Source organism: Lutjanus erythropterus, chromosome 20 (assembly GCF_056507025.1).
Source record: "Lutjanus erythropterus isolate fLutEry1 chromosome 20, fLutEry1.hap2, whole genome shotgun sequence".
NCBI lineage: Eukaryota > Metazoa > Chordata > Actinopteri > Lutjaniformes > Lutjanidae > Lutjanus > Lutjanus erythropterus.
This window is the reverse complement of record NC_139336.1, coordinates 34,650,757-34,677,779: the sequence shown is the minus strand read 5'-3', so window position 1 is coordinate 34,677,779 and position 27,023 is coordinate 34,650,757. Positions and strand designations below refer to the sequence as shown.

Below are 27,023 nucleotides of genomic sequence, written 5' to 3'. Positions count from 1 at the left end.
TACTGCAGAAAGAAAGTAGTTCGAGTTGATTCTAAAGTAGTTCTGGTAGATTCTACTGCAGAAAGAAAGTAGTTTCTGTTAGAGACAAAGTAGTTCTGGTAGGTTCTAAAGTAGTTCCAGTAGTTGATTCTACTGCAGAAAGAAAGTAGTCCCTACATGAAACGAGCTCTGTGGACTGTCTTGAGTTACCAGGTCATGGTTTCTGTAAAGAGACGTTGCTGTTGAGTTTTTCTAATGTGAATATTTTCTGTTTTCTCTGGTTTCTGAAGACGTCATCTTGGGCTTTTGGGAAACACTTTTGTCTGTGTGCTCCAAATGTTTGGACTTATTTTTCTACTGACCAGATTGTGACAAGATTAATTAATCGATTAAATAAGTGACAGAGTAATCAGTAGTTGCAGTCGCAGAGTTTAGTGTCTTTTATGTTGGACTGTGTGTCCTCAGTGAGGACGTCCTCTGTTTTTATTGTCTCGTTTTGAAAACGTTGTTAACAGAAGCAGACTGTAGAAACTGGCCCTGCCGTCTTCACTGAACTTTCACTTTATCAGCCGCTCTGTGTGTGTGTGTGTGTGTTTGTGTGTGTGTGCGTGCTGACGTCAGAGTTTCACCCGTCTGTCTCTTTCCCGTCTGTCTTCCTGCGTGTTTGTAGCGGTGCCATATCCTCCCGGTACACGCCTGTCGGTCAAAGACCTGTATGTGGACGGGAGGCCCAGCGTGGAGCTGCTGAAGGCCCATCTGGTGAAGGAGGGCCGGCTGGAGGAGGAGGCGGCCCTGCGGATCATCAACGAGGGAGCCAGCATCCTCCGCCAGGAGAAATGCATGCTGGAAGTGGAAGCTCCCATCACAGGTAAAGCCCCCGTCTTATCAGGGCCAAGCGTCCCTTCAGACTGACATCATGTGGACTGCAGTAAACTGAGACAAAGACGGTCTGTGTGCTTCTGGAACAGTTTCACAGATCCACCCTGTCTCTATTTCTACAGCTGCCCTCTCTGACATGTGGCTTAGCTTAGGTATCCACCCCTCCACCCTCGTGCCCTCTGACTATTTTTATCTGCTCCTGCACTGTCCTCTCTGACCTATTGTTGACATATTTTCATGTATTTTGTCTGCTTTCGTCTCCTCTCTCTGCGCTTCATTCACACCTTTTCAAACATTCAGCAGTTTGGTGTTTTATTTTATAAAAGGCCCAAACGAACAATGAATTGATCCACAGCAGAAAGGATAAGATGATTCATTGATCAACATAAAATTAATGTGCAACTAATTTGATAACTGAAGAATTGTTCTACGCCTTGATTCCACCGGTCATGTCGCTTCTGTGACGTGGTTTTGATCTGTCCTTTATCTGACCTGATGTCCCTCCAGGAGGGTTTTAGAAATGTTTGCACGCCTCATTTTGTTAACTTGCTCAGATTTTGTCGATTTGGTTGATTTTCCTTGATTTTGGTTCTTCTGTCGTGTGTTAATAGGCTACATAGTTAAAAGTTTTCTGGTTTTATCTGTTTTTATGATCAGGAGTCTGCCCAGGGTCTTTTATTCTGAAAATTGACAGGATTCTTTATGCTGTTCCTGCATACTCAGTCATTCAATTATTAATTGACTATTCAATTAATTGACAGGTATTTTGATAATTGATTAATTGTTTTGGGGCCTTTTTTGAATAAAAGAAGGTCAAAGTTCTCTGATTTCAGCTCCTTAAATGTGAATATTTTGTGGTCGTCTTGAACTTGGGAAAACACTGATTGACATTTTTTATAATTTTAATTTTGACCGACTAGTATTTCTGCTGCTGACTATCGAGGGTGGTGACATGTAATCGTATAGTCGACTAATCGTGCACATCCCTGCTGTGCATTATGTAACATCATTACACAGTTACACAGTTGTCAAAAGCCTTTGTGTGTGTGACTTCCTGCCGTCTCAATCTGCTCTGTGCAGGCTCCTGTCTAAGATGGACTTGGTGTGTAGAGAGACGCTTCTGAAACGCACTGCGGCACTTCTGATTGGATCACAAGCATGTTTATCACAGTGTTTACCAAACCTTTTAAAAATGCAACATCACAACCCATTTAACAACAAGCCTTATCAATAATTTTATGCATAAATGAACATTTCTGACCATTTTTACTGCCATTTTCACATCATCTTATATTATCTTGATGCATTATTGAACACATACGTATGTTAATATAATTTAGACAAAGTTAACAGATCATCTCAGTGTTTTTATTTACATTAGGAGAACAACACAGGACATTTCAGCCTCCTTCATGAATGAGACAGAATAAGTGGATTCAGACAGAATTAACAAGCTCTCATTTTTCCTCTCATTAATAAAACAATATACACATTTTAAATCTTAAACTTGCTAAATTTCTTCCATAATCTTTTATTTATTTTGTGACCCAAATAAAATCTCCTGTGACCCACCTGTGGTTCCCGACCCAGTGTTTGGGGACTGTACTATAGTATATACACAGTACAGTGCTGCATAATACAGTACAGTATAGTTTTTGGAGTATACTGTATAGTATTATTATAATTATGGTTTAATTTTTATTATATATAATTATATATGTTATAATATTATAATTATCATTATTATTATCATTATTATTATTACGTTACTATGGTGATGACTACAGACAGACATCAAAGCCAAGTTCATTTTTAAAATAATTTAAGCTACTAATTCCATCTATTTTTTTTTTATTTTTTGCTGATCTGAAAAATGATCTGATCCATAACTGAAATTGGTGATTCGATTCAAACTATGAATTTTACGATCCGTTGCACCGTAGTTTGGACAAAAGTAGACACTGTCTATTTATTGTCTCTTTTATAGACATTTAGAAAATATTGACGGTTTGTAGTTAACTGAACACTTTAATCTGTAATGAAAATATGAGTTGGAACAGTGAATGTATCTCCTGTGTGTCACAGAGCTTCATCAAACACACATCAAAGAACCACACTGTGTCACTGGCTGACATCACCATGAAAACACACACACACACACACACACACACTCATAGAGCACCTTGTGTTTGTGTGTGCAGTGTGTGGAGACGTCCATGGCCAGTTCTTTGACCTGATGAAGCTGTTCGAGGTGGGCGGATCCCCCAGCAGCACTCGCTACCTGTTCCTGGGAGACTACGTGGACCGAGGGTACTTCAGCATCGAGGTAAAGCCACGCGTGTGCGTGTTTGTGTTCCTGGCGTTTCTGAGTGGCGGGCCTCGGCGCAGCGTCTTTAAATAGTCGTAGGAAATGAAAGGCACACTGTCTGCCTCCTCGCCCTCCTGACTGCCACACTGTGCACCCCACCCACGCACACACACCCACTTAGACACACAAGTGTACGTGCACACACACGCCTCGCCATGTTGCCTCCGGCCTCGGTCTGTGTCCCATTTCCAAAACAATCTGAGGGAAGGACTGGGTGTGTTTCTGGAAGGAGTCCTCTGTGTGTGTGTGTGTGTGTGTGTGTGTGTGTGTGTGTGTGTGTGTGTGTGTGTGCGTGTGCGTGCGTGTGCGTGTGTGTGTGTTGTGCAGCTATGGATGGCATGACATTTTTATTGGCTGCTGTCATGCTTCCTTGTTAGGATTAGTGGACATCCTGGAACACTTTCTTCACAGCTCCGGCGGGGCCACAGAGAGCGTTATTATCCAGTTAGTTAGAAACAGGGTCAGAGACGTTCTGGAGTAGCAGATGCTCCATTGAACCAGATTAATTTAGAAGTCATTTATCTTCTCAGAGACAGACGGATTTGAACATCCTGATAGCTGCATGTCACAGTCTGAATGTTGTATTCTACAATAACCGTTCTTTTAAAAAAGATGGGACGTCATAAACATAAATAAAACTTGACTGTGATCATTTGCCTTTTTGAAGACATTTAATGGTCAAACTGATTAACTTTATTGTTTTTTATAAATACACGCTCTTTCTGTATTTGATGTCTGCAACGCACTTCAGAAAGTTGGGACAGAAGCAACATGTCCAAGTTACTGTGGTGAGAGTCAAGCAAGTCGTATGAAATTCCTTCTTATTTAAATAAACAAAAAGACGGCAGTCATGGAGAGTTTTTTTCAACATTAAAGGGATAGTTCAGATGTTTTTAAGTGTGGTTGTATGACCACACTTGTTACCAACAGTAGATGGTGGTTGATATACACCCAGTTTGGCGAAGCAGCAGGAGTATCTGAAGTTAAGCATCTGTGGACGGGGTCAGCAGCAACACCTATTTTACTCTTAAGTGTTCTCGTTATTCAGAATATTCTCACCGCTTTACTTTTCTGTCAGACAGACTTTTCAGGAAACCACCAACATGTCAGACAGATATCTCTCTCTTCAAACCAACCAAACTCCATTGATAAAAACAGTGATTTTACATCACAGAACACAGGAGTTGTTGGTCTGCAGCTGACTCGGCTGTTTGTGTGAAATTACAAAGTGAAACACTCTCAATGTCCATAAAATTCAAATATTAAATTTAAAAAAAGTCAAGTTATATCAAGGAATCTGTCTCAAGTCTTTTGTTAGTGAAGTCAGGCCAATCTCAGGTCCTCAAATTTTCAACTGGAGTCTGACTCAACTCGAGACTGAGTTCACCACCTCAGTCATTCAGGGATATTTTTCAAAACCTTCTGTAGAAAATGGCACCTTCAAGTCAGCTGAGATTTTTCCAGTCAAGAAGTCATTTTTTTTTCCTTTTGTCAGTCACAAGCAGAAAATTTTAATGAGGAACTGAAGGGAATCGTAAATCTGTTTTTATATCAGCTGTCACAAAACCTCGTGACAACATGAGCTGATGAGAGAAAATGAAAGAGTCGTCGGTAAACAAGTTTACTGTAAACTTTACAAACCGAGTCTCTAAATCACCACAAACCACAAAACTAACTGTGAGTGCAGCTGATGTGCTGTCAGACACTTCACCAGAGCGCACCGCGGAGCACGCAGGTCAGCTGACGCGCTGTCAGACACTTCACCAGAGCGCACTGCGGAGCACGCAGGTCAGCTGACGCGCTGTCAGACACTTCACCAGAGCGCACCGCGGAGCACGCAGGTCAGCTGACACGCTGTCAGACACTTCACCAGAGCGCACCGCAGAGCACGCAGGTCAGCTGACGAGCTGTCATTATGGATCACTACAGTCAAAGAGCTTTTTTTTTTAAAGAGGAAGAGACATTTGGTTTAACCAGAAACAGCTGATTTACTGATCTCAAGAAACTCAATAGACTCACTTTGTAAAACATCGTCAAGTTTAAACTTGAAGGAAACAAAACTCAGCGGAAACGTCTTTGTTCGTCATTCACCAACTCTGGTTTGCTCTAAATAAATCCATAATTCACAGCGTGCAGGACAGGTGACATGACACTGCGTGCTGATTTTATAGCTGAACTTTAGGAGGATGCACACTTTTAATTTCTCCGACTATGAAAATCTGATGTTTTGAGAAAGGCATTAAAATGTGAGTCTAACTGGTAAAACAGACTTGTGTGCTCATACAGGAGTTAATGTGGCACACTGCACCGTAAAAAAGAAAAGAATGAGTTCTTGAATATTTGCATCAGACAGTCAAGTCTGATGCAACAGAAAGAAAAACCCTTAGGGACACAGTTTTATCTCTTTCTTCGCTGGGTTTCAGTTCTGAATGCAGCTGCTGCAGATCCACAAACACTTAAATATTTGAATCTGCTTTTGTCCTGTTTCTTCATGTGATGGGAGAGAATAACAGCTGATTTTGTTGTCTTCTCTCTGCTGTGGTTAATTTCACGGATGGTTACTGATGAAGTTACATTACACCGGGAGGAGTAAAGGCTGTGTGTTTGTCTTCGAGAAACAGATGTTTTTATGAACACCTTTTCAACATCTGGCTGAACTCTTGATTGTTCAAACAGCCTCAGGAGGACGTTTCAGTTTGTTTCTAAAGATTCTGATATCGAAGATTACACACATGAAACTCCTGCAACACCACACTGTTGAAATAAACTGTCAGAATGATCCGTTCCACTCAAACCCCCACGCTGATCATCCTCCTGAGATATTTCTACAGACTGTATATTGTTCATGAATCCGTCCACTTGTTATTCTCCTGCTTCCTCTGTGATCAGGCCTGTTCAGTTTGGATGAACAGCTGGTCGGATCTGGCTCCTCGTCGACGCCTTCAGAAAAATCAAACAAAAAAACACTGAATTTAAACAGGTGGTTTGCAGCACGAAAAACAGGCAGTGAATGACTGGCAGCTGAAAAGAGTGGGTTTGTTTGGAAGTTAAAGATGGCGAGTCGTGCAGGAGCCTCTTCAAAATAACAAATACACACTTAGAAGTTGATTATCTCCTCGTGCACCAATCCTCAGAAGAACAAAGCATCATAAGATCGCCAAAATAAATCGACTTCAAATCAACAAAATAATGGACTTTAAATCAATAATTAAGGGACTTTAAATCACCAAAATAAAAGACTTTAAAGCAACAAAATAAAGGTTCTTACACACACACACACACACACACACAGGCATTCGTTGTTCTCTGTATTCACCTGTTTTCAACCTGTTGCCACAAACCAGATGATATCTGCTCCAACACAACAGAAGAACAGAACAGAAGGAGGGTCCTCTTTGAAATACTCCACAGTTTTTTTTACCACAAACTGTAATGAACAAAATACTCAGAATTTTCATAAAAGCTGTGTTTTTACTTATAAATTCTTGTCGGTGATCTTTACGGTCTACAAGGTTAACAAGAGTCCAGCATGAACAGATTGTATTTACTTTCATATTACAGTAGTGATTTTATTGATAATCGTTCAGCTCTAGGATTCATTTTTCGATGTTGATGTGATGATTCGCTCCTCACCCTCCCCTGTGTGTCCCTGCAGTGTGTCCTGTACCTGTGGGCTCTGAAGATCAACCACCCCAACACCCTCTTCCTCCTCAGAGGCAACCACGAGTGCCGGCACCTCACAGAGTACTTCACCTTCAAACAGGAGTGTAAGTCCTGCAGCCAGCGCTCTGAGAGGGAGTGTGTTCATCATCGCTGAGAGTTTAACATGTTCTAACACTCCTCTGACCTCTGTGTGTGTGTGTGTGTGTTCTGCAGGTAAAATAAAGTACTCTGAACGTGTGTATGATGCCTGTATGGATGCGTTTGACTGCCTGCCTCTGGCTGCTCTCCTCAACCAGCAGTTCCTCTGTGTGCACGGAGGTCTGAGCCCTGAAGTCACCTGCCTGGACGACATACGGAAGGTAACAGGAGGATTTATACATGTGTGATTGTGATTGGTTAATGAAAAAACAAACATGTCTTGTAGAGCTGCAACGATTAATACAAAAATAATAAATATGATAAATAAAAATAATGAAGATACTTTTTTGTAAAACACTATTTTTAAGGATAAAATACATTATTTATGTAGTGTGAAACATTTTTAACATTTTCACTGAACTGCATCTTAAATTAACAAAAATCTAAAATGATGTACAAATAACATGGGAGAGTTTTGTCATCGTTGTCGGTCACTTATCACTTATTTTCATATAATCACATAAAATTATGAATAATACCGTTTTTGTCTCCATGACTTGTTAGACTTGTTATAGACTCAAACTTTGTTGTCATCCTTTCACAACCGGTAAATGATACCAGTTTAAGATGAGCGATGATTATATGTCCTTTAATTCCATTTGAATTGGGAGAAATGATTTAATACACATGAAATGCTGCTTATAAAACAAAAAATAAAACAATCTGCAGTATGTCGCACATTATGGCCAATATATTGTATTATATATTTACACAGATTCTGATTATAGACTGATATAGCTGTGAGGTGCTAACTGATATATAGGTGTGGCTCTGGTAACACAGTGGTAAACTGTGTGTGTGTGGTTGTGTGTGTGTGCGTGCCTGCAGCTGGACCGGTTTAAGGAGCCTCCTGCGTTCGGGCCGATGTGTGATCTGCTGTGGTCGGACCCGGGGGAGGACTATGGCTCAGAAAAGACCCAGGAACACTTCTGCCACAACAGTGTGAGAGGCTGCTCTTATTTCTACAGGTAGGCCTCCGTATTGCCGCCGCCGCCGCTGGATGCGTTTCCACATTTAAAAAAAAGACAGAAAGCAGCTCGCTCTGTTAATCTGAGCTGATTAAAGCTTTTACAAACAATGGCTTATCTCTGGATAAGTGACCGCCGGTTAAATCCGCTGTCACACAGATACTGAAAATAAATATTAGCATTCTCTGCCCTGTCTTAATATTTGTACTGAATTTGCAATGTTGACACCACATGGAGGTCACAGCGAGGGGAAAGCAGCTGCTGCTCCAAAGCCTCTTTTATCCTGCGTTTAGTTTGTTTTAGAAGCTCCACGTTTAAATGATTCATTCAGAAATTACACCAAACTGCTGCTGCTTTTCTTTGATAGATCTGAAAACCTCGTGACAGGATCAGGCTGATATGATGGTTTGTTCAGGACACCAAAGTTACACAATAACACAAACTAACTGGAGGCAGCAGGAGACCAACAAATCCTCTGTTCTGTGAGGTGAATTACTGTTTTTGTCAGTGGAGTTTGGTTGGTTTGGAGAGAGTGATTACATCACTACTTTTCTGACAGATCACCACCGTTTTATAAACCAAATATTGCTTTCTTTAAACCAACCAAACTCTGTTAACAAAATCAGTAATTTTACTTTGCAGAACACAGGAGTTGTTGTTCTACTGCTGCCTCCATCTGTTAGTGTGTTTGTTATTTCGTGTGACTTCAGTGAATCCAGACTAACCTTTTCTTGACAGATCAAGGCAGCAGCAGACCAACAGCTTCTGTGTTTCTGAGGTACAGTCACTGATTTAGAGGTGATATTGTGTAAAGACGGTTTCTCTTCAGAAGAGGCTGTCTGACAGAAAGGTAAAGCAGCTTATTACTTACATCAAGCGTGGTGTCAGGATTGCCCTTCTCCCAGGGGCAAGTAAAATGCCTTATTGGGCAAGTAAATCAAAATGAATTCAACTATCATGACAGCAGATTAATGGTTAAAGCAAGTTTTAATGCAAAAATAGCAGAAACTGCAGTTTTCAGCCTCTTAAACATGGAGAATTCCTGCTTTTCTCTGTTTATTATCATATTACACTGAATATTTCTTGACATTTTTCACTATTTTCTGACATTTCATAGATGTTGCAGCCCTTGATCAAAAATGACAAGGGATAACTTTCAGTTTTTGTTTGATATTAAATAAAATAATTTGCACAGGTTCAAGTAAAAATTGACTTCAGATAAGCAGATTTCTGACCCACTTCTCATGAGTGAAGAAGCACATTAATGTTGGACCCTGGGTGTATTTGATGGAGGTGGGAGTTCAACATGCTAAGATGCCACCAGAACATGGTAAAGTCTGGCTTTAACACGTCTGTGGCGTCTGATTAAAAATAAATCCATAAAATACGAAAGGATTATTTTAAGAATGCTTCCATTTACATGATGGGTATCAAATGAAGTAGGGAAAAAGGTATCAAATGAAGTAATTTATTGGTATCAGTGTCACTTAAAGAGTACTGTTATTGGTATCGATATCATATTTCTTTAAATGATACTCAGTCCTGTTCCTCATAGGAGGCTGATTGATCTGAACCGCTGTGGTTCAGCCACAAGAGCAACTTGAAGCCTGCAAAGATGGATTCTCACGTTAGCTTGTGATCTTGTGAGTCCAGCTGCTTCACAGGGTAAAGAAGAAAGTAGAAGAGGATCTAGATAGAGGATCATTTTCTGTTGCGTGTCTTGTGACGAGCTTCTGGTTGTAATTTATAAGGAAAATGCTAAAAAGGTTAAGAACCCAGATATCGAGGCTAAAAATCCAGCCACAGAAAAAAATATTTTAAATACTGTATTCTATTACAAATACATGTAATATAGAATAAATGTAAGCAGTCAACAGAAAATATGCACCTTTTTGTAAATATTGTATAAACCCATCAAATCAGTGTCTTACTGCACTTAATTTACACTTACAGGCCACTTTATTAGGTACACCTTGCTAGTACCGGGTTGGTTCCCCTTTTGCCTTCAGAACTGCCTTAATTCTTCATGGCAAAGATTCAACGAGGTTCTGGAAACGTTCCTCAGAGATTTTGGTCCATGTTGACATGATATCATCACACAGTTGCTGCAGATTTGTCGGCTGAACATCCATGTGATCATCAACATTCACCCAGAGAACTGCAGCTCACTGGATATTTTCTCTCAGATCGTTCTCTGTGAACTCTAGAGATGGTTGTGTGTGAAAATCCCAGTAGATCAGCAGTTTCTGAAATATTCAGACCAGCCTGTCTGACAACAACAACCATGACGCGTTCAGTCACCTTTCTTCATCATTCTGATGCTCAGTTTGAACTTCAGCAGCTCGTCTTCACCATGTCTACATGACTAAATTGCATTGAGTTGCTGCCACGTGATTGGTTGATTAGATATTAACGATCAGTTGAACAGGTGTACCTAATAAAGTGGCTGGTGAGTGGATACATTCTTCCAGATTCAATGCAAATAAAGTTACTCATGCTGTCATAACTTTTAGCTGAACTTCATGCAATTTATGAATTTTACTGCATTTTAACATTAATTTTACATTTTCCTGATCATATTTATTTAAAGTAATATTAAATTATGTAATGTTTTAACTTTTCAATCATAAACTTATTTAGCAGCCGAAGGTATAATTCAACTGACTCTAGTTCCCACAGTCCCACTCCTCCTGTGTGTGGAGGCCTCGACCTTAATTGATCTCTAATTTTAGCACATTTAAAGCATCTCTTGTCATTCTGGAGCTCAGCGGTGTTGTTAACTGTCGCAGCAGCCGAGGTGACGGAGAGACGGCCGAGCTGCCGGAGGATCTGAAGAAACATCAAGTTATCCTGTAAAAACAAAACGCCTCCTGACGAAGAACTCAGACTAACCTCTGACTTGTGTGTGTTTTCAGTTACCCAGCAGTATGTGACTTCCTGATGAACAATAACCTGTTGTCTGTAATACGAGCACATGAAGCCCAGGATGCAGGGTGAGACACACACACACACACACACACACACACACACACACACACACACACACACACACACACACACACACACACACACACACACACCTCAAACATCTGACTGCCACGCCCATTTTCTTCAGCATTCATTCTTCATATATTGAATGTTAACTTTATTGTCAAATACAAATATACAGAGTACTTTTTAAATGTTTTATTTTGAGTTTTTAGAACAACACAAAAACAAAAAACTTACTTATGTTGGTGGTTTTGTTTCAGTTTATTTTTTTTTTTATATGTATAGCAAGTAACGTTCATATTGTATATCCAGACCTGTGAAGATGAATTCTAAATCTCTGGAGTCTGTTTGTCTGTTGGTTGGTCTGTTAGTCCGTCTCGTCCGTCTGTCTGTTAGCTCGGTTCCTTCCTGTCTGTCTTGTCTATACACAAGTGTTTGTTTTTGTTGTTATTTTGTTTTGTTTGTTTTTTGTTGTTTCTGTCGTGGTTTTGTCGTAGTGATAGCTGTCTGTAAATGAAGAAACAGACTCAGCAGTAGAGTTTACACCATTGTAAATCCCAACAGCAATCAATAAATTCAGCCCAAATCAAATGATCAGGGTTGGATCATATGTGAAAGTTTTCCAGCTGTCCAGCTTGGCAATGTATTGGTGATGTATTGGTGATATATTGACAATATATTGCATGTGACCAGAGTCTTCCTCAAGTGTCAGCAGATAAAATTATGCTAAATCTACAGTGAGCAAGTTCAGTCAAAATGTCCCAGCTTGTTTTATTTTTCATTATTTCACCACATTTCAGAATCTAAACAACCAACACTGTTAAACACCACAATCGTCTGTTTCTACTGAACCAGCTTCATCAGATTAATAAAAGAGCTTCATTAATGAGCCTAGTTTCCTCTGACTGCTTTATGAAACATTAACAACCTCAACTTTAATCAAAATGATTATTTAACAACAGCAGGGTGACTGCAGCTGAAACACCTCAGTGTGTCTCTGTGGAACATTTTACAGTTTATTCCTGCAGATGAATAAAGTTGATCTCATCCTTCGTGTTTTTCTTTTTTAATTTTTCTGTTTGTGTCCATCAGGTATCGAATGTACAGGAAAAGTCAGACGACAGGCTTCCCTTCTTTAATCACAATCTTCTCTGCTCCAAACTACCTGGATGTGTACAATAACAAAGGTAAGAGAAGTGAAGGACGGAAACCATGGCAACACACTGGAGACCTTGAAGCCCTGGCAACAGGGGAAAGGAAGTGCATCATGAAGTAGAAAATGTTAATATGTGTGTGTGTGTGTGTGTGTGTGTGTGTGTGTGTGTGTGTGTGTGTGTGTGTGTGTGTGTGTGTGTGTGTGTGTGTGTTTTGTTGTCAGCTGCGGTGCTGAAATATGAGAATAATGTGATGAACATCCGGCAGTTTAACTGCTCCCCTCACCCCTACTGGCTGCCCAACTTCATGGACGTCTTCACCTGGTCTCTGCCCTTCGTCGGAGAGAAAGGTGAGACTCTCATCATGGTCTGCATCAGCACCCAGTTAGAATTACAGTTAAATAAAAAATGTCATTTAATTATTCCACTTCCTGCAATATATAGCCTTCATGAGCCATAAAGCAGCTTTTTTACTACAAAGCTTAGTTTCTTTTGCACTTTTATATATAATATTAGTTTTTTGTTATGTTCTTTGCTTTCACACACAAAGGACAACCATTTACTGCAGGAGTCTTCAGCTCTATTAGTCCAAGAACCAGATTATTTTCTATTTAGACACTGTTGGGACTGGACTCAAGCCTATTACTGTCTAATGTTTTCGCTTTCCTACAAAATTATTATTTTTATAAGCCTCTATCAGTGTGTCAGACTCTTAAGAAAACATGCAAAATCCATAATGATAACTAGATTCTTAACTAGAACAAACTAGAAAGTGTTTTGAGCTGCAGTTCACTGAGGAGTGATGGTTAATATCATGTACTGTTTTGATGCTGTCATGCAGTTGCATCATTATCGTGCACCTGCAGGTACTGCTGATAAAGGCCACACAACTTTACCATTACAGGTTCATAATGTGTAGTTGTCAATAGTTTCACAGGTGAGTGTGTGAACAGCAGCACACAGTGAAAGAAGTTGGTTACCTGGCTGTGAAGTTTTGTGCAACCTGTCGCCTGCAGCTCTTCATCGAGCTGCTCACTGCTCCTGACTGCTGACTTCAGAAAACAATAAGCATGTTTGAGTTTATCAGAGCGTCGAGGAGAGAAAAAGACAGAGTGAAGTAGAAGAACTCAGACTGAGTTTTATGACCATCTGTAGCAGATTCTGTAGAACCAGTTTCTTTGATATCAAATAGATTTAAATTAAAGGGTTAGAATCTAAAAACAGACTTGAGTCCAGTTTGATGACCAGATTCCTCTTCTGTTCTGTTTTCTTATCAGGTGCTCCAACTGTAAACTGAGTGCTCCATGAAATCTAATTTATTCATTTAAATCTGAATTATTATTATTGTTATGATTAAATCCTCGTGCTTTGGTCACATTCTGAGCAGCATGCCGACAAAGACCGACCATAAACCATAAACCAAGACTGATCGACCTGGTGGCTAACAGCTGACGCACATCTCTCAGCTTGGTGCTGCGTTTCCTTTGACAGCATCATGTGTTTCCAATTTTTATTAAATGCTACATTACTACTGAATCATATGATTGAAATCATAAGTTCGCAACTAATGCCTTATTATATGAGGAATTTAGTTTACTGACTTTTCCCCACAGCACTTTACAATGTGCTCATCAGTTCCTGACTGAATAAGTTGGACGTTCACACAGACGATAAACACAGACACACACAGTTCTGTCACAGCTGCAGAAAACGCTGCAGCTCGCACTTCCCATCATGCAGTTCAGCAGAGTAGCTCATGGATCAGTTTTCCTTCTCGAGCCTGAAGTCTGAAGAGAAAAGACGTCAGTTATGTTTCATGTGACAAACCTGAAGTATCAGAATAATCGTGTTCATATAATTAGTTTTTACTGTTTCCTGTCCTTCAGACACAGAGCTGATGAGTTAGAGACCAAACATCAGCTTACAAAGTTCAAGACAAAAAGTCTCAGAATGTCGCTCCATACATACATTTATTAATTATGTGATTTTGATCTTAAAGGAATAGTTTGTAAACACCCTCCATGTTTTTTTCATTACTCGGCTTCGGTCAGTGACAGCCTTTATTTGTCCGTGCTGAGACTCGACCTTTATGCAAAATTTTATGGTAATGAATTTCCTGTTGCTGCTTCACAATAAAAGCCTTTTAATAATGTTATGTCACTGGAGGACTTTGCACTGTGAAGTGAGAGCAGACAGACATGAGCTCTGTGAGAGTTACAGCAGTTGTTTCAGTGATTGACAGAAAATGAATTGGCAGCTTTTTCATTAATTGATAAATTGTTTCAGTCATCCTCAGATGTCCAGATGTGGATATTTGCTGGTTTTTATTCATCATTTATGACAGTAAAAGGAATCTCTTCAGGTTTTTGGTCAGATGAATCAAGCAATTCATCAATCAAGTGATTTTTTTTAACAGTTCATAGAGTAACAAATGAATCAGTTGATCAAGAAAATAATCTGCAGATTGATTGATTTTGTTTTCTGAAGCCAAAAATAAAAAAAAAGTCAAAGTGTAAACATTTATTTCCAATCGATTAAAAAAAAAAAAAAAAAAAAACAGGATAGAGGATCACACACGACATCTACAGAATCAACAAGAAAAAAATCAACAAGACCACAACAACAACGACAATAATAATAATAGTGATGATAATATATGATCTGACCGAGCGGAAGCAGGTAAATTGAAAATAAAATTGGAGCTAAAATTGAATCTTGCAGTACACGACAGGTAATCTGAGTTTTAGATGTGTGATTATCTGCAGTGACTGCAAAGGTTTTTCTAAAAGAAATGAATAAAACCATCTAAGTGCAGGATCCCTGATTCAATGTCATCATCTTCAGTGTCAAAGGCTGCACTTCAGTCTAAGAAGAATTAAAACTGCACTCTCTCTCCTGTCAGCTGCTAAATGAAACTCACTTATTACCCTGATGGGGGCAGTTTCTGTAAAGCTCTAAAACCTGATTGAAATTTCTCAAACAGATTGTTGTGACACATAAAAGCTAAAGTTGCACTGAAACCACTTTTTAAAAAAACAACAACTTTTGATTGAAAAGACAGTTTAGAAATTGGCCTGAAATTGTTAAAAACAGAAGAATCAAGGTTTTGTTTCTGTAAAAGAGGTTTGACCACAGCATGTTTTAAAAGAAGAGGAAATAAACGGAGAGAGAATTTCCTCACTGGAAAATAAAACACAGTCTGGTGAGATGATTTGTTGCTTTATATCCTCGATTCTGTTTGTAATAATAATCAATTTATTTATAAAGTACAATTCATGCATACATTGCAACACAAAGTGCTGAATATGACAAACAAAAAATAAAAACATTTAAAACAATAAAAACAGGGCTGAAATAAATTAATAATAATAATAATAATAATAATAAGTGCTAAAAAAAAAAAGCACTAAAACATTTCACAATTTATGAGAAAAAGACAAAACAAGACACAGACCTGCTGATCATAACTGATCTTAGTTCAGCCCTGACATAATCAATACTGAGTATAGTGATTATTTGTAGGTGTGTGTGTGTGTGTGTGTGTGTGTGTGTGTGTGTGTGTGTGTGTGTGTGTGTGTGTGTGGTGTAGTTGTAACAGTCCCGTTGTGTTTTCTTCACACAGTGACAGAGATGCTGGTGAACGTGTTGAACATCTGCTCCGATGACGAGCTAATGTCAGAAGGAGACGACACGTGTGAGGGTAAGAGGATGTAACACCTCATCATCATCATCATCATCATCACACCGACAACACACACTTTTAGTTTGTCGTTGTGAAGAAAGTTAAAATAAAACGAACCTGACAGATGTTTCAACTGATTGGAGTACAAAGCGTTTGTGTTCAGTTTGAGGATGGACCTGCAGACGCGTCGTCTGACTCACAGGACAGTTTGTCACCTTCGTGTTTTTACTGTTAGCTGCTGGTTGTGTGGTTGTGCAGGTGTGACTTATGAAAACTCTTCTAGTTGTTGGACATCAACCATTTTCACACGTTCCTCTTCACTGTGTTCATGTTGGCCTGCTTATGTTCTGCAGGATGTTTCAGCTCGGCAGTTAATCAATATTATATCATATCGTGATAGATTTAGGATATCGTGTGTTTTCATCTTTTCCTGGTTCCTGGTGCAGGGCTGTGTGCTCCGCATTAAAAATCACGGTTACAGACACAGAACATACATGGAACCATTTAGAACGAGAATAAAGAACAAATTGGAGAATCATTCATTAAACATTAATCAATATTAATAACATCTATAACCAGTCTCTAATTCATTTAGAACCAAGCAGCAGTATAATATATATGATTAATTTGTATGCAAACATTAATTCGTAGAGCCGGGCGACATGTCAATATTAAGATAAACTTTATTGATCCCGCATCAGTTACAGCACTATTAAATCCACATCTAATTACCTTTTATCATTCAAACTGTATGGAAATAAATAACATTTTTCTGTTTGTGATTCTTCAAATATAAACTTTTTTAAAAATGTTCCATAATTTAATAAATAACAGCTGCTTGCTGCAGTTTTTGTCAAACGAGCAGGAGGAACTAGTGTTTTTGCTGGGGACTATTTTCAGCAGCGGATTAATCCACAGTAGGTGGTGTTGTGCAGCACATTAGACCCTCTGTTTGAAAGTATAACAAAGTTAAATCAGCGAACTGAACCCGGTTTCTTCTCTTATGATTCTGTTTTGCCCCGACCCTACGATCCATTCAAGGACCCCCTTTTGGTCCTCGGACCCCAGTTTGAAAACCACTGGTGTGGTGAGTGTTTGTGGCAGCAGGGCGGTGTGTGATGGACTGAGTCAAAAATAAACTACAGTGTGCGTTTAAAAAAAACCTAAAGAGTAAAACCCTGTCGTTGTAAAACGTCGGGGCGTTGCCGTGGTGACCTACAGTGAAGCGGCGGTTTTTATCAGTGAATAAATTAACGCGGTGCAGTTTGAGGAGGAACTGAAACCCTGAAGGAAGCGAGTCTCTGTTAAACTGCTGCACGCTGTACTTACAGTGTGAACTACAGCTGCAATGATTAATTGATTATTTATTGATTATTTTATTTAAAAAAGTCCAAATTCTCTGATTTCAGTTTCTTAAATGTGAATATTTTCTGGTTTCATTCCTCTCTGACAGTAAACTGAATATCTTTGAGTTGTGGACAAAACATTTGAGGATGTCATCTTGGACATTTTTTTGACATTTCATTGACCCAACAATTTATTGATCAATGGAGAAAATGATGGACACAAAGAAAGATTCAGATTCTGACAGTATTGATTAATCGATTTGAGTCAAAAAAAAAAAAAGTCCAAAATCTCTAATTTCAGCCTTTTAAATTGTGGCGTTTTCTCAGTTTCTTCCGTTTGACTCGTGGTTTTATGTATTTGTTTGTTTTTTGTTTGTTTATTGTCCAGGTGGAGCTCCGGCCGTCAGAAAGGAGGTGATCAGGAATAAGATCCGAGCGATTGGAAAGATGGCGCGCGTCTTCTCCGTGCTCAGGTCTGTTTTACTTTGCCTTTTTTTTTTAAGAACTTTCTCTATGATTTTATTTGTATTTTAATTCTCACTGCAGATTAAAATTGAATGAGTGTTTCTCTTTTAGCTGTGAAATAAAGATTCATTGCCAATAAGTCCAATAAATAAGGTTATTGGACAGAGACAGCTGTGTTGGAGACAGCAGACTGTACTTCTTCTTCTTCTTTTTTTTCAGTGTTGCTCCAGTTTAGTTTAAGGCTAATGACTTTTTCCCTGATTTACACGTGTCCTCCTTTAATCCTGTGGAAGTGTGTCAGAATAATTTGTCCTTTTAATGATGAATGATCTCGTTTGCAAAATGTCTCCCAGTTATTTTAAGGCTCAGAGGTTTAGTGGAGGAGAAAATGAAAATGAGAAAAATACTTCACAGAAGTAAATGTACTTAGTTACATTAGAACAGCGTTCTGAAAAAATATGAAATGTCTTTCTCTCTCAGAACATCGAGAACGTTTTGTTCTCAGTGAGATGTTTTTTATTAATTCACACATTTAAATAAACTTGTTGTATTTTAAATGGAGGTTTGCTGTAATGAGCCTGAGGCAGAAGAAGGTGTTCTCACACCTGTAGTTTGGTTCCTTTGGTCCAAACAGGAGCTGTAAATCATCAGCTCTTTCTTTAATCAATCATTGGCAAAATTAACAATCAATTAATCATACTTATAAAATCTTAAAAAGTTTGTATTTACCAAACAGAATCAAATGTGTTTTTCCCCTCAATTAAAACTTTATTTCCACGGCAACATATTTCATTTTCTCTGACAGCGTTACACACACTCTCGGTTCTAACTAGAACCATATAGGCTTTTTCAGTTTGTCCTCATAGTAGAACCATTCCTGTTAGAACCATCCATAAAAGGTTTTTCTCAAAGAGTTCTACCCAACATAAAGTGGGGAACCTTTTTATATTCCAAGGATTTAATGTCGAACACATTTAGGGGGTTCTATTGAGAACTTTTTTAGGTTCCAAGGGTTTTGTATAGAATACACTCTGGCAGTTCCACAGAGAACCTTTTTATATTCCCAGGGTTTTATTTAGAACACATGCAGGAGGTTCTACAGAGAACTTTTTTTATATTTCAGTGGTTTCATCTAGAACACATGATACTGATCCGTAGAGCTGCAACGATTAATTGATTATTAAATTAATCACCAATTATTTGGATATTTGATTAACCATTTTGAGGATTTTTTAAAGAAAATTAACTGATTATCTTTGAGTTGTGGACAAAATTACAGATTTGAGGACATTTTATGAACCAATCAACTTATTGATTAATGGAGAAAATGATGGAAATATTAATTGATAAAGAAAATAATTGTTTTAAGAAAGACTTGGAAAAATAGGTTCAAACATGGAGCAGACGGACGTAGTTCAGAATCGGTGTCGATCTTCAGGTCAGCGATCACTCTGACGGGGTGTGTGTGTGTGTGTGTGTGTGTGTGTGTGTGTGTGTGTGTGTGTGTGTGTGTGTGTGTGTGTGTGTGTGTGTGTGTGTGTGTGTGTGTGTGTGGCTTCAGAGAGGAGAACGAGAGCGTTCTGCAGCTGAAGGGCCTGACCCCGACAGGAACGCTGCCTCTGGGAGTTTTGTCCGGAGGTCGACGGACTCTGCAGAGCGGTGAGTGTGAACACAGCCGAGCATCAAAAACCCACAGCGGCACTAACACAAGAGTCCAAGCTGACACTAACTCCCTGTGCCTGCACTCACACTGAGACTAACCTCAGACACACACACACACACACACACACACACACACACACACACACACACACACACACACACACACGCAGAGCAGCACAAATGTCAAGTGGTATCCTCTCCTCCTCTAAAGGGCCATTCTGTTCAAACAGCTCCACCACACTGCCCTTTAAAGACAAACAGCAGCAGACTGAGAGGAGCCGCTTCAGGCTCGACCGTGAACGCATCATCATACTGTAGAGTTTCAACTGGACCAACATTCAGAAAAGTCAAAATGGCTGAACGTGAGCAGCTGCAGATAAATACAATCCAACCAGTACCCCCCGGCTTAAAAGTGTAAATACTGATGCATCGAGAATCGTTTTATCATCGAATCGTAGCCTCTGAATTTGATATTAAATGCATTTCACGTTTTTTTTGTTTGTCACAAACTGCAGTGAAAAACCAACTGAGACTCTTGAATCTCTTGACTCTGAATTTACTGTGTAGATCAGGTCTTTAAACACACTGAGACACTCTGAAGGTAAACAAAACTCCACAGGTCGACTTCAACCTGATCATCACATTGATTGTTCAGGGAATTCATTTGGCAGCGTGACATTAAACTGGAGGAAGTTCAGCCTGATTCTAAAGTTATTCATTGGACCAGTTTCGGGTTAAAATCTGGATCAATTAAAACATTTTCTTCCCATCTTTAGAACTGTAGGTAAGTGTATTTTGACAGAGCCAGGCTAACAGTTTCCCTCTGCTTCCAGTCTTTATGCTAAGCTAAGCTAACCACATCCTGACTGAACACACACGAGCCTGATGTCCATCTGAACATCACGCTCACTCGTTTCTGACCAAATTTAAAGTTACTGTATTTGATCTTTTCAGGGCAGCGTGGTGTAAACACTTTTCCCACATTTTGATCATCTAACAAACTCTGATTATCATTATTATTATTATTATTATTATTATTATTATTGTTATTATTGTTATTATATTTTATTATTGCAGGTATGCTGTAGCTCTGCAGTCAGTGTTCTTGGCAGCCAACAGATTTCTCTTTTAAAATGAAAAATTCAAAGTCAGGAAACAAGCTGTGTAGCAATTCTCATTTAGGGAAAACGACCAATTTATTGTTTTTTGTCTTGATATTTAAAAAAACAAAAAACAACCAGTTTCACATTTTTTCTTTCGATATAAAAAACAGAAAACGAACCATTTCCCTGTTTTGATATTAAAAAACAAAACATGTTTTCTCTTCTTTTTTTTTGATAACAGAAAACAAAAAGCAACCAGTTTCACATTTTCTGTTTTGCTTTTTTGTTTAAAAAAAGAAAAACTTTGTTTCCATTTTTTTGTTTTGATATTAAAAAACGGACAACAACCCATTTTCAGTTTTTGAACATTTAAAAACAGAAATGGGTCATTTTCTTTTTCCCCGTCTTTTAGCTTTGATATTGAAAAACCAAAAACGGCGTGTTTCTGGTTTTTGCTTCAGTATTTAAAAATGGAAATGATGTTGATGTTAAAAAAACATCAAGAATTAAATCAGGTCTACATGTTTTCGTCCAAGAAAACCGGATAACGGGTTGTTTTTTAACATCCAAACAAAAAAAAAAAGGAAACATGTCATTTTCCATTTTTTGTTTACCTTTTTATACTCAGTTAAGAAAAAAATGTGTTTGCTGCCAAGAACACTTTCAAATCAAAGAACTGGAAACGGGTCATTTTTTGTTTTCTTTCTCTAAATGGGATCTGGTGAAGAGCTTGTTTCCTGATGGAGCTTTTTCTCCTTTTAAAACGTGGATCAGTTGTCTGGTGGGTCTTCTGACCCCGTTCTCTGACTCTGTGTGGTCACCGGCGTGTTGGATGGATGGATGGAGGTGGGGGGCGGGGTTTGGGGGGTGAACAGTATGATGATTGACTCCATGTTAACAGAACTGACTGACTGCAGTGATAACCTGAATGCTCTGATATATAACGTTCCCACTCTCTCTCCATTGGTTTTGGGCATGGCACTTCTACTCACGCTTACACAGCCACCGTAGAGGCAGAAGAGGCACGAGGTATGCATTCATCTACCTGTCTGTCTGTCTGTCTGTCTGTCTCTCTGTGTCCCTCTGTCTGTCTCCTCTCAGCTCTCTAACTTTGTCATGATGGGAATGTTTTGCTTTTTCGACTTTATCATCGTGTTGCAGGATGTAGTTTTTGTTTCTGTTGTGTTATTTAACAGGTGTTTCTATTATTTTGACCACTGATGTGAGTAGCTTCCTAACAGAAATGACTCTCTAACCACATTAATGATGAAGTTTTATATTTGTAGCAGAAAATAATAAAAAAAATTAACCAACTTCAGTATTAACCCACAACAACAATAACAACAACAGTGAAATGTCCCTTTAATGAGTGTGTCTCTTTGTCTTCATGCTGTCCTCGTCCTGTTCTGAAGTAAGTTTTCTCTCCCAGTGTTTCCTCTTATTCACTTATATTTAAAATACACTCATTCTGGAGAGTCTGAGACAAAACTGTTGATTTTTATGTCATTAATCAGGAATGTTTTATTAAATGTAGACTGACGGAGTTGACAGAGCAGCCATTTTATTTTTAAAAGTGTCTCAGATTCTCTTAATGTGAATCAAAACACATTTTTAAACAATAATTCTTATTGATCTTTGATTTAGAAGGACGACAGAGTCGACATGTTAAGGTTGAGACATCTGATAGAAATATTATAGAATTAATTTATCTAAAAATAGAAAGTTCACCGGAGTTTGGGCTGTATCCTGCCTTTTTAAACCAGGAAGTGAGACAGGGGTTCTGAGGGTACAGCTGACCCTTTTTATGCCTGATTAAATCATCTGACACAACTTTAAAGGACCAACATTTTCATAAAAAATATAATTTGAAACAAAGATGACGTACGCCTCTGTCATCAGCAGGTTGTTGGTTTGAGGTTTTGAAAGATTTTAACTCATTTTTAAAGTTTGAAGTTGTGAATTCTTCTCTGGGACGAGTTTGTTTTCTGACACAGACAGTTTAGAAATGAAAAAAACGAAAACTTCAGCAGTTACTGACTGAATGTGTCACAGTGATAAACAGGCTCCTGTCTCAACAGAATGAGTGAATATTTACAAAAAAATCATAATGTGAATCAGTTTGAACACTTTTTATTGTATTTAATTCGATTTAGGTCATAGTTTTTACTTTGTGTTATACTCTGCATTTTTTCAGAGTTTTGGACTCGGGGTTTTATTCAGATCAGCTCAAACTTTGTTGAAACTTTGCTGTTGTTTTTTTTTCCTGACTCTCACACGTCTTTGTGTTTCCTCGCAGCGATCCAAGGCTTCAACCCACAGCACAAGATCCAGAGCTTCGAGGAGGCTCGAGGGCTGGACCGCATCAACGAGAGGATGCCCCCCCGCCGCGACAGCAAGCAGCACGAGGCCACGCCCTCCCTCAACAACCTGCCGGCCAGCACCGGACCTCCGGACAAGAACGGCACCAACGCACAGGCCTAAATCCTCCCACCCTACTTACCTTTCCCTCCCCCTCCTTATCTCCCCCTCTTCCACCTCTCCTTCCTCCCGTCCTCGTTTCCTTCCCTTCCCCTCTCGTCTCCTTTAAGAGCAGGAGAAGAGGCAGTTCAGTCCGAGCGACTCTCACCACGCTTAATTTATTTTATCATCTATTAAATATCATAGTTTAAGACTGAACAGGATCAAATCTCAATCACGCAACATCGTGGACTTGCTGATGGCGATCACTGCCCAGTGGAATCCATTTTCTAATCAGGAGGCGGGACGACACACACGCACACGTACACACACACACACACACACACACACACACACACACACACACACACACACACACACAAACAAATCAGATCGCATAAAATCCATCCTTTCTTATGCCAATGATAGTGTGACTGAGCTCTGAGGAGCGAGTATTGACATTTATATTATATATGTATATTTTAATTGTTCCCTCTTTTCAATGTGATGTTTTTTTTTTTGTTTGTTTGTTTTTTTTTTTTTTTACAACACATAGATTTAGGCAGAATTATCCAGAGTCGGGGGGGGTGAGGGGAGGGTGCAGAGAGACAGAGTTAAAGGATTATTCTGCTTTATTAAAACTTGGCTCTTTATCATTAAAGGGATAGTTTGGATTATTTGAAGTGTTGTTAGATGAGGACCGGTGTAGGAAGCTACGCTAATGTACTGCTGTCAACAGGGTCAGCAGCAACATGTAAATTTACACTGTTTTTAGAATATTTTCATCACTTTATCTCACGTTTATGACAGGAAACCAGTGTTACATAAAGCTAAACATCATTCTCTCTGAACCCACCAAACTTCATTGACAAAATCAGAAATTTAACCAGGAGTTGCTGGTCTACCGCTGCCTAAATCAGTTAGTTTGCTTGTGTTATTGTGTGACTTCAAGGTTTTAAAGGTTCGTTCAGATTCACCAAAGTGACACAATAACACAAATAAACTAACAGATGGAGACTCCTGTGTTCTGTGAGCTAAAGTTACTGATTTTATCAATGGAGTTTGGTTGGTTTGGAGAGGAAGGTTAAGTGGTGAATATATTCTACTGATCACTTAAACTGATATTATTTTTTAAAGCAGAAAAATGTATGAAAAATGAAAGTATCTATGGTAATAGTCTATTCTTCAGAAATAACAGACCTTAGAAAACCATAATTGACCAATCAGAATCAAGTATTTAACCAGTCCAATAAAACGTGATGATGTCATCTTTATAACGTCACGTTACAACAATTTATTTCACGATTTTGTTAAAGTGGTCATTTTTTATTTCAGTTACAGTAGTCTGTGGTGTGTTATATCTGTATAACAGACCGTTGCTATGGAGATCTGATCATAGAAGCTGGACAAGCAATAAAATTTTTAAATCAACAAAATCACTTTTACATTATTGAGAGAAAAACCTCGACATGATGATGCTGAAGGTGTTTATTTCACAATAATGACCCGCCCACTGCACATGATCCTGATAATTACATTATTTACCAAAAAAATCCAATAATTTGACACAAAATATTTCTTACATTGATGGTCTGTTCTTCAGAAATAACAATAATTCACAGTAATGACCTGCTCACTCTGTATATGATCCCTGATCCCCAAAAGTTATCAGGTTATAATGTGAAATGTTTTATTTTATAACAACTTAAATAGTTTTTATGTCATAATAACATGAAAATCACGTGGTATAACGTGAAAACATCTTGCTATAACAAATTTTTCATGTGATTCGGATCAGGTTTTCTCTCTGTGGCGCGGCAGCAGGATCCAGATGTTAAACTCTAAGGCCAGATGTTCCCGTCACTGACAGAAATGATGGAAACTAAAACTAAGAGCCAGGTTTCGATAAAGCTGAAATGTCCTTTAGAGACGGATGTAAAGAGGAGCAGACCGGAGGCGTGTTTCAGACCTGGGTGGGTTTGATTTAACTGTTTGGTTCTTTATGTTTTGAGGGAGGCGGGCGGGTGAAGTATGTTGGGATTTTGTCGGGAGCGAGGCCTCATTTTCTGACTTGTGTTCGGCTCTCAGAACATATCTCACAGAATGTACAGAAACGATTTCAAACAATAAATAAAATCAAGATTTTTTTCTTTACAGCTAAATTTGAAAAAAGAAAAGAGAATTTTTTTGTCGAGTACATGTATTTGCGAGGCCTCTCATTTATGTAGATGTTTCACTCCATTCAAATAAAAAACTGAAAAGTACCTGAGCTTGTGTCTGTTTCAATGCTGCTGCTGCTTTCTGAGCTCAAGGACGCCGTCGCCGCGCGGCTGCCAATCACAGGCCGGCGTGGGAGGTGTTGCTTTGTTGGCGGCTCCATCCGGCGAGGACACGAGTGGCATTGAAACATCTCCAGCTCGGCGCTCCGCTGTGTAGGCCCATATGTTTCCTTAGCAACACGAGCCCTCCACATTATTACCTGCAGTCGAGTCCACAGCTCAAGTTTTTTGCCGCAGAGCGACAGAAAAGGTTGATGATGATTTAAAAAAAAGCAGCCGCGGGGGAGTTTGAACACAATCGCAGCGTTACAGAAGCTGTCACGATGAGAGGAGTGGAAAAAAATCAGGAGTGCAGCAGCTCAGAGGTGTGAAACTGTAGTAACAAATCAGGAGGAAGAGAACAAATCACACATGAGGGATCATCATCATCATCATCATTATAAAAGTAATGATAGAAAATATCAGGATGAAGCATTTTGGTGCGTTTAAATCTCTGTACACCTGCAGATAAAAAGGAGACGTTACCTTCATGTTTAATGTGATGAGGGAAAGAAAAATACTCAGATTCTTCCTCTGATTTAACTTCAGCACATTTAGAAAAACTGGATTATTGTCAGGTTTACAGTTTTAAAGTAAAGAACCAGTCACACTGCACACAGCTGCAGATTCATTATCATGACGTCTGGTGAAAAAAAAAGCTTCACTGGGTGGAAATTACAACATTTCTTTGTCTTTAAATCAATCAATCAATCAATCAATCAATTCTGCACAACAAAGGAAGAAACAGCTGAACAAACTATCAAACACTTAGAGCTGCAACCATTAATCTATTTTTAATCAATTTATTTTCTGGTTTCTTTGCTCCTCTGACAGTAAACTGAATATTTTTGAGTTGTGGACAAAATGAGACATGAATGACATTAACGTTACATAATTTACTAACACTGTGTGTGTGTGTGTGTGTGTGTGTGTGTGTGTGTGTGTGTGTGTGTGTGTGTGTGTGTGTGTTGTGTTTTAAAGTGGATGAATAAGTTAAAACTCACCTTGAAGAAAGTAGAAATGCTTCTGGTTCTGGTCAGAACATGAAGTGATGGTGCACTTCAGCCTCTAGTGGCCAAAATGAGAATTACAAACAACAACAACAACAAACAGTCCATGATAAAACTTTTTTCTGCTCTGATCTAAAGTCACAAACTGGACAGAAAACTGTTGAGATCAGACTTTTGTCACGTCGCTCTCTGGGCTTCTGTAGATTTTAGAGAACTATAAACACAAACCACACAAACAGCATCTGTTTTCCTCTGATTTATTAGACTCCTTTACATCGTACAACAGAAACAATGAGGACTGGATGGTGTGGACGTGTGAACCAGAAGGAAGCATGAAGAAGAAGAAGAGACACTGAGCATGAAGACGACAACGGCAGAGACGATTTCTACCTCAAGACACGATCCAATATAGACGCTACCATGTTGATTAGTACGAACTGCTCCTTTAAAATGTCAGGTATGTATTTATTAATGTGGTTGAAACGTGTGGAAAGCGAGGAAAAGAATTCATTAAAAAAACAACAACTGTACAGCAAAAATAATATTTTCAAAATAAGAGAACAGTTCACTGTAGCAAAAAATAAACAGACGAGTGGCAGTAAAAATTACAATCATCAAATAAATAAGAAGCTCCACATTATTTAATAAATAGATTTTACAATCAGTCACAAGTTTAATACGTGACTGCTCACATTAATCAGCTGTCATTCAAGTTAAAGCAGAAACACATCAGAGGTCTGAGTCACACAGTTAACTGGTGTCATGACGACGGTCAGAGGA

At 38.8% G+C, this 27,023-nt stretch overlaps 1 protein-coding gene across 3 annotated transcripts in view; it reads left to right on the top strand.

Annotated features, from left to right (window-relative positions):
* Positions 1-25,179, top strand: part of ppp3ccb (protein phosphatase 3, catalytic subunit, gamma isozyme, b) — a 36,819-nt gene extending 11,640 nt beyond the window's left edge. Inside the window, exons 2-14 of one of the 3 annotated variants that reach the window (XM_084745464.1) lie at positions 650-847; positions 3,060-3,184; positions 6,882-6,993; positions 7,103-7,248; positions 7,916-8,055; positions 10,971-11,048; positions 12,139-12,233; positions 12,425-12,550; positions 15,823-15,900; positions 17,617-17,701; positions 19,255-19,352; positions 21,461-21,487; positions 22,764-25,179. In XM_084745464.1, coding sequence (XP_084601590.1) covers positions 650-847; positions 3,060-3,184; positions 6,882-6,993; positions 7,103-7,248; positions 7,916-8,055; positions 10,971-11,048; positions 12,139-12,233; positions 12,425-12,550; positions 15,823-15,900; positions 17,617-17,701; positions 19,255-19,352; positions 21,461-21,487; positions 22,764-22,939 — 1,484 coding nt within the window. In that variant the 3' untranslated portion in view covers positions 22,940-25,179. Of the gene's footprint in view, positions 1-649; positions 848-3,059; positions 3,185-6,881; positions 6,994-7,102; positions 7,249-7,915; positions 8,056-10,970; positions 11,049-12,138; positions 12,234-12,424; positions 12,551-15,822; positions 15,901-17,616; positions 17,702-19,254; positions 19,353-21,460; positions 21,488-22,754 lie in introns of all 3 variants that reach the window. The other 2 variants (XM_084745463.1, XM_084745465.1) reach the window with 2 other exon arrangements.
* Positions 25,180-27,023: the final 1,844 nt, after the last annotated feature.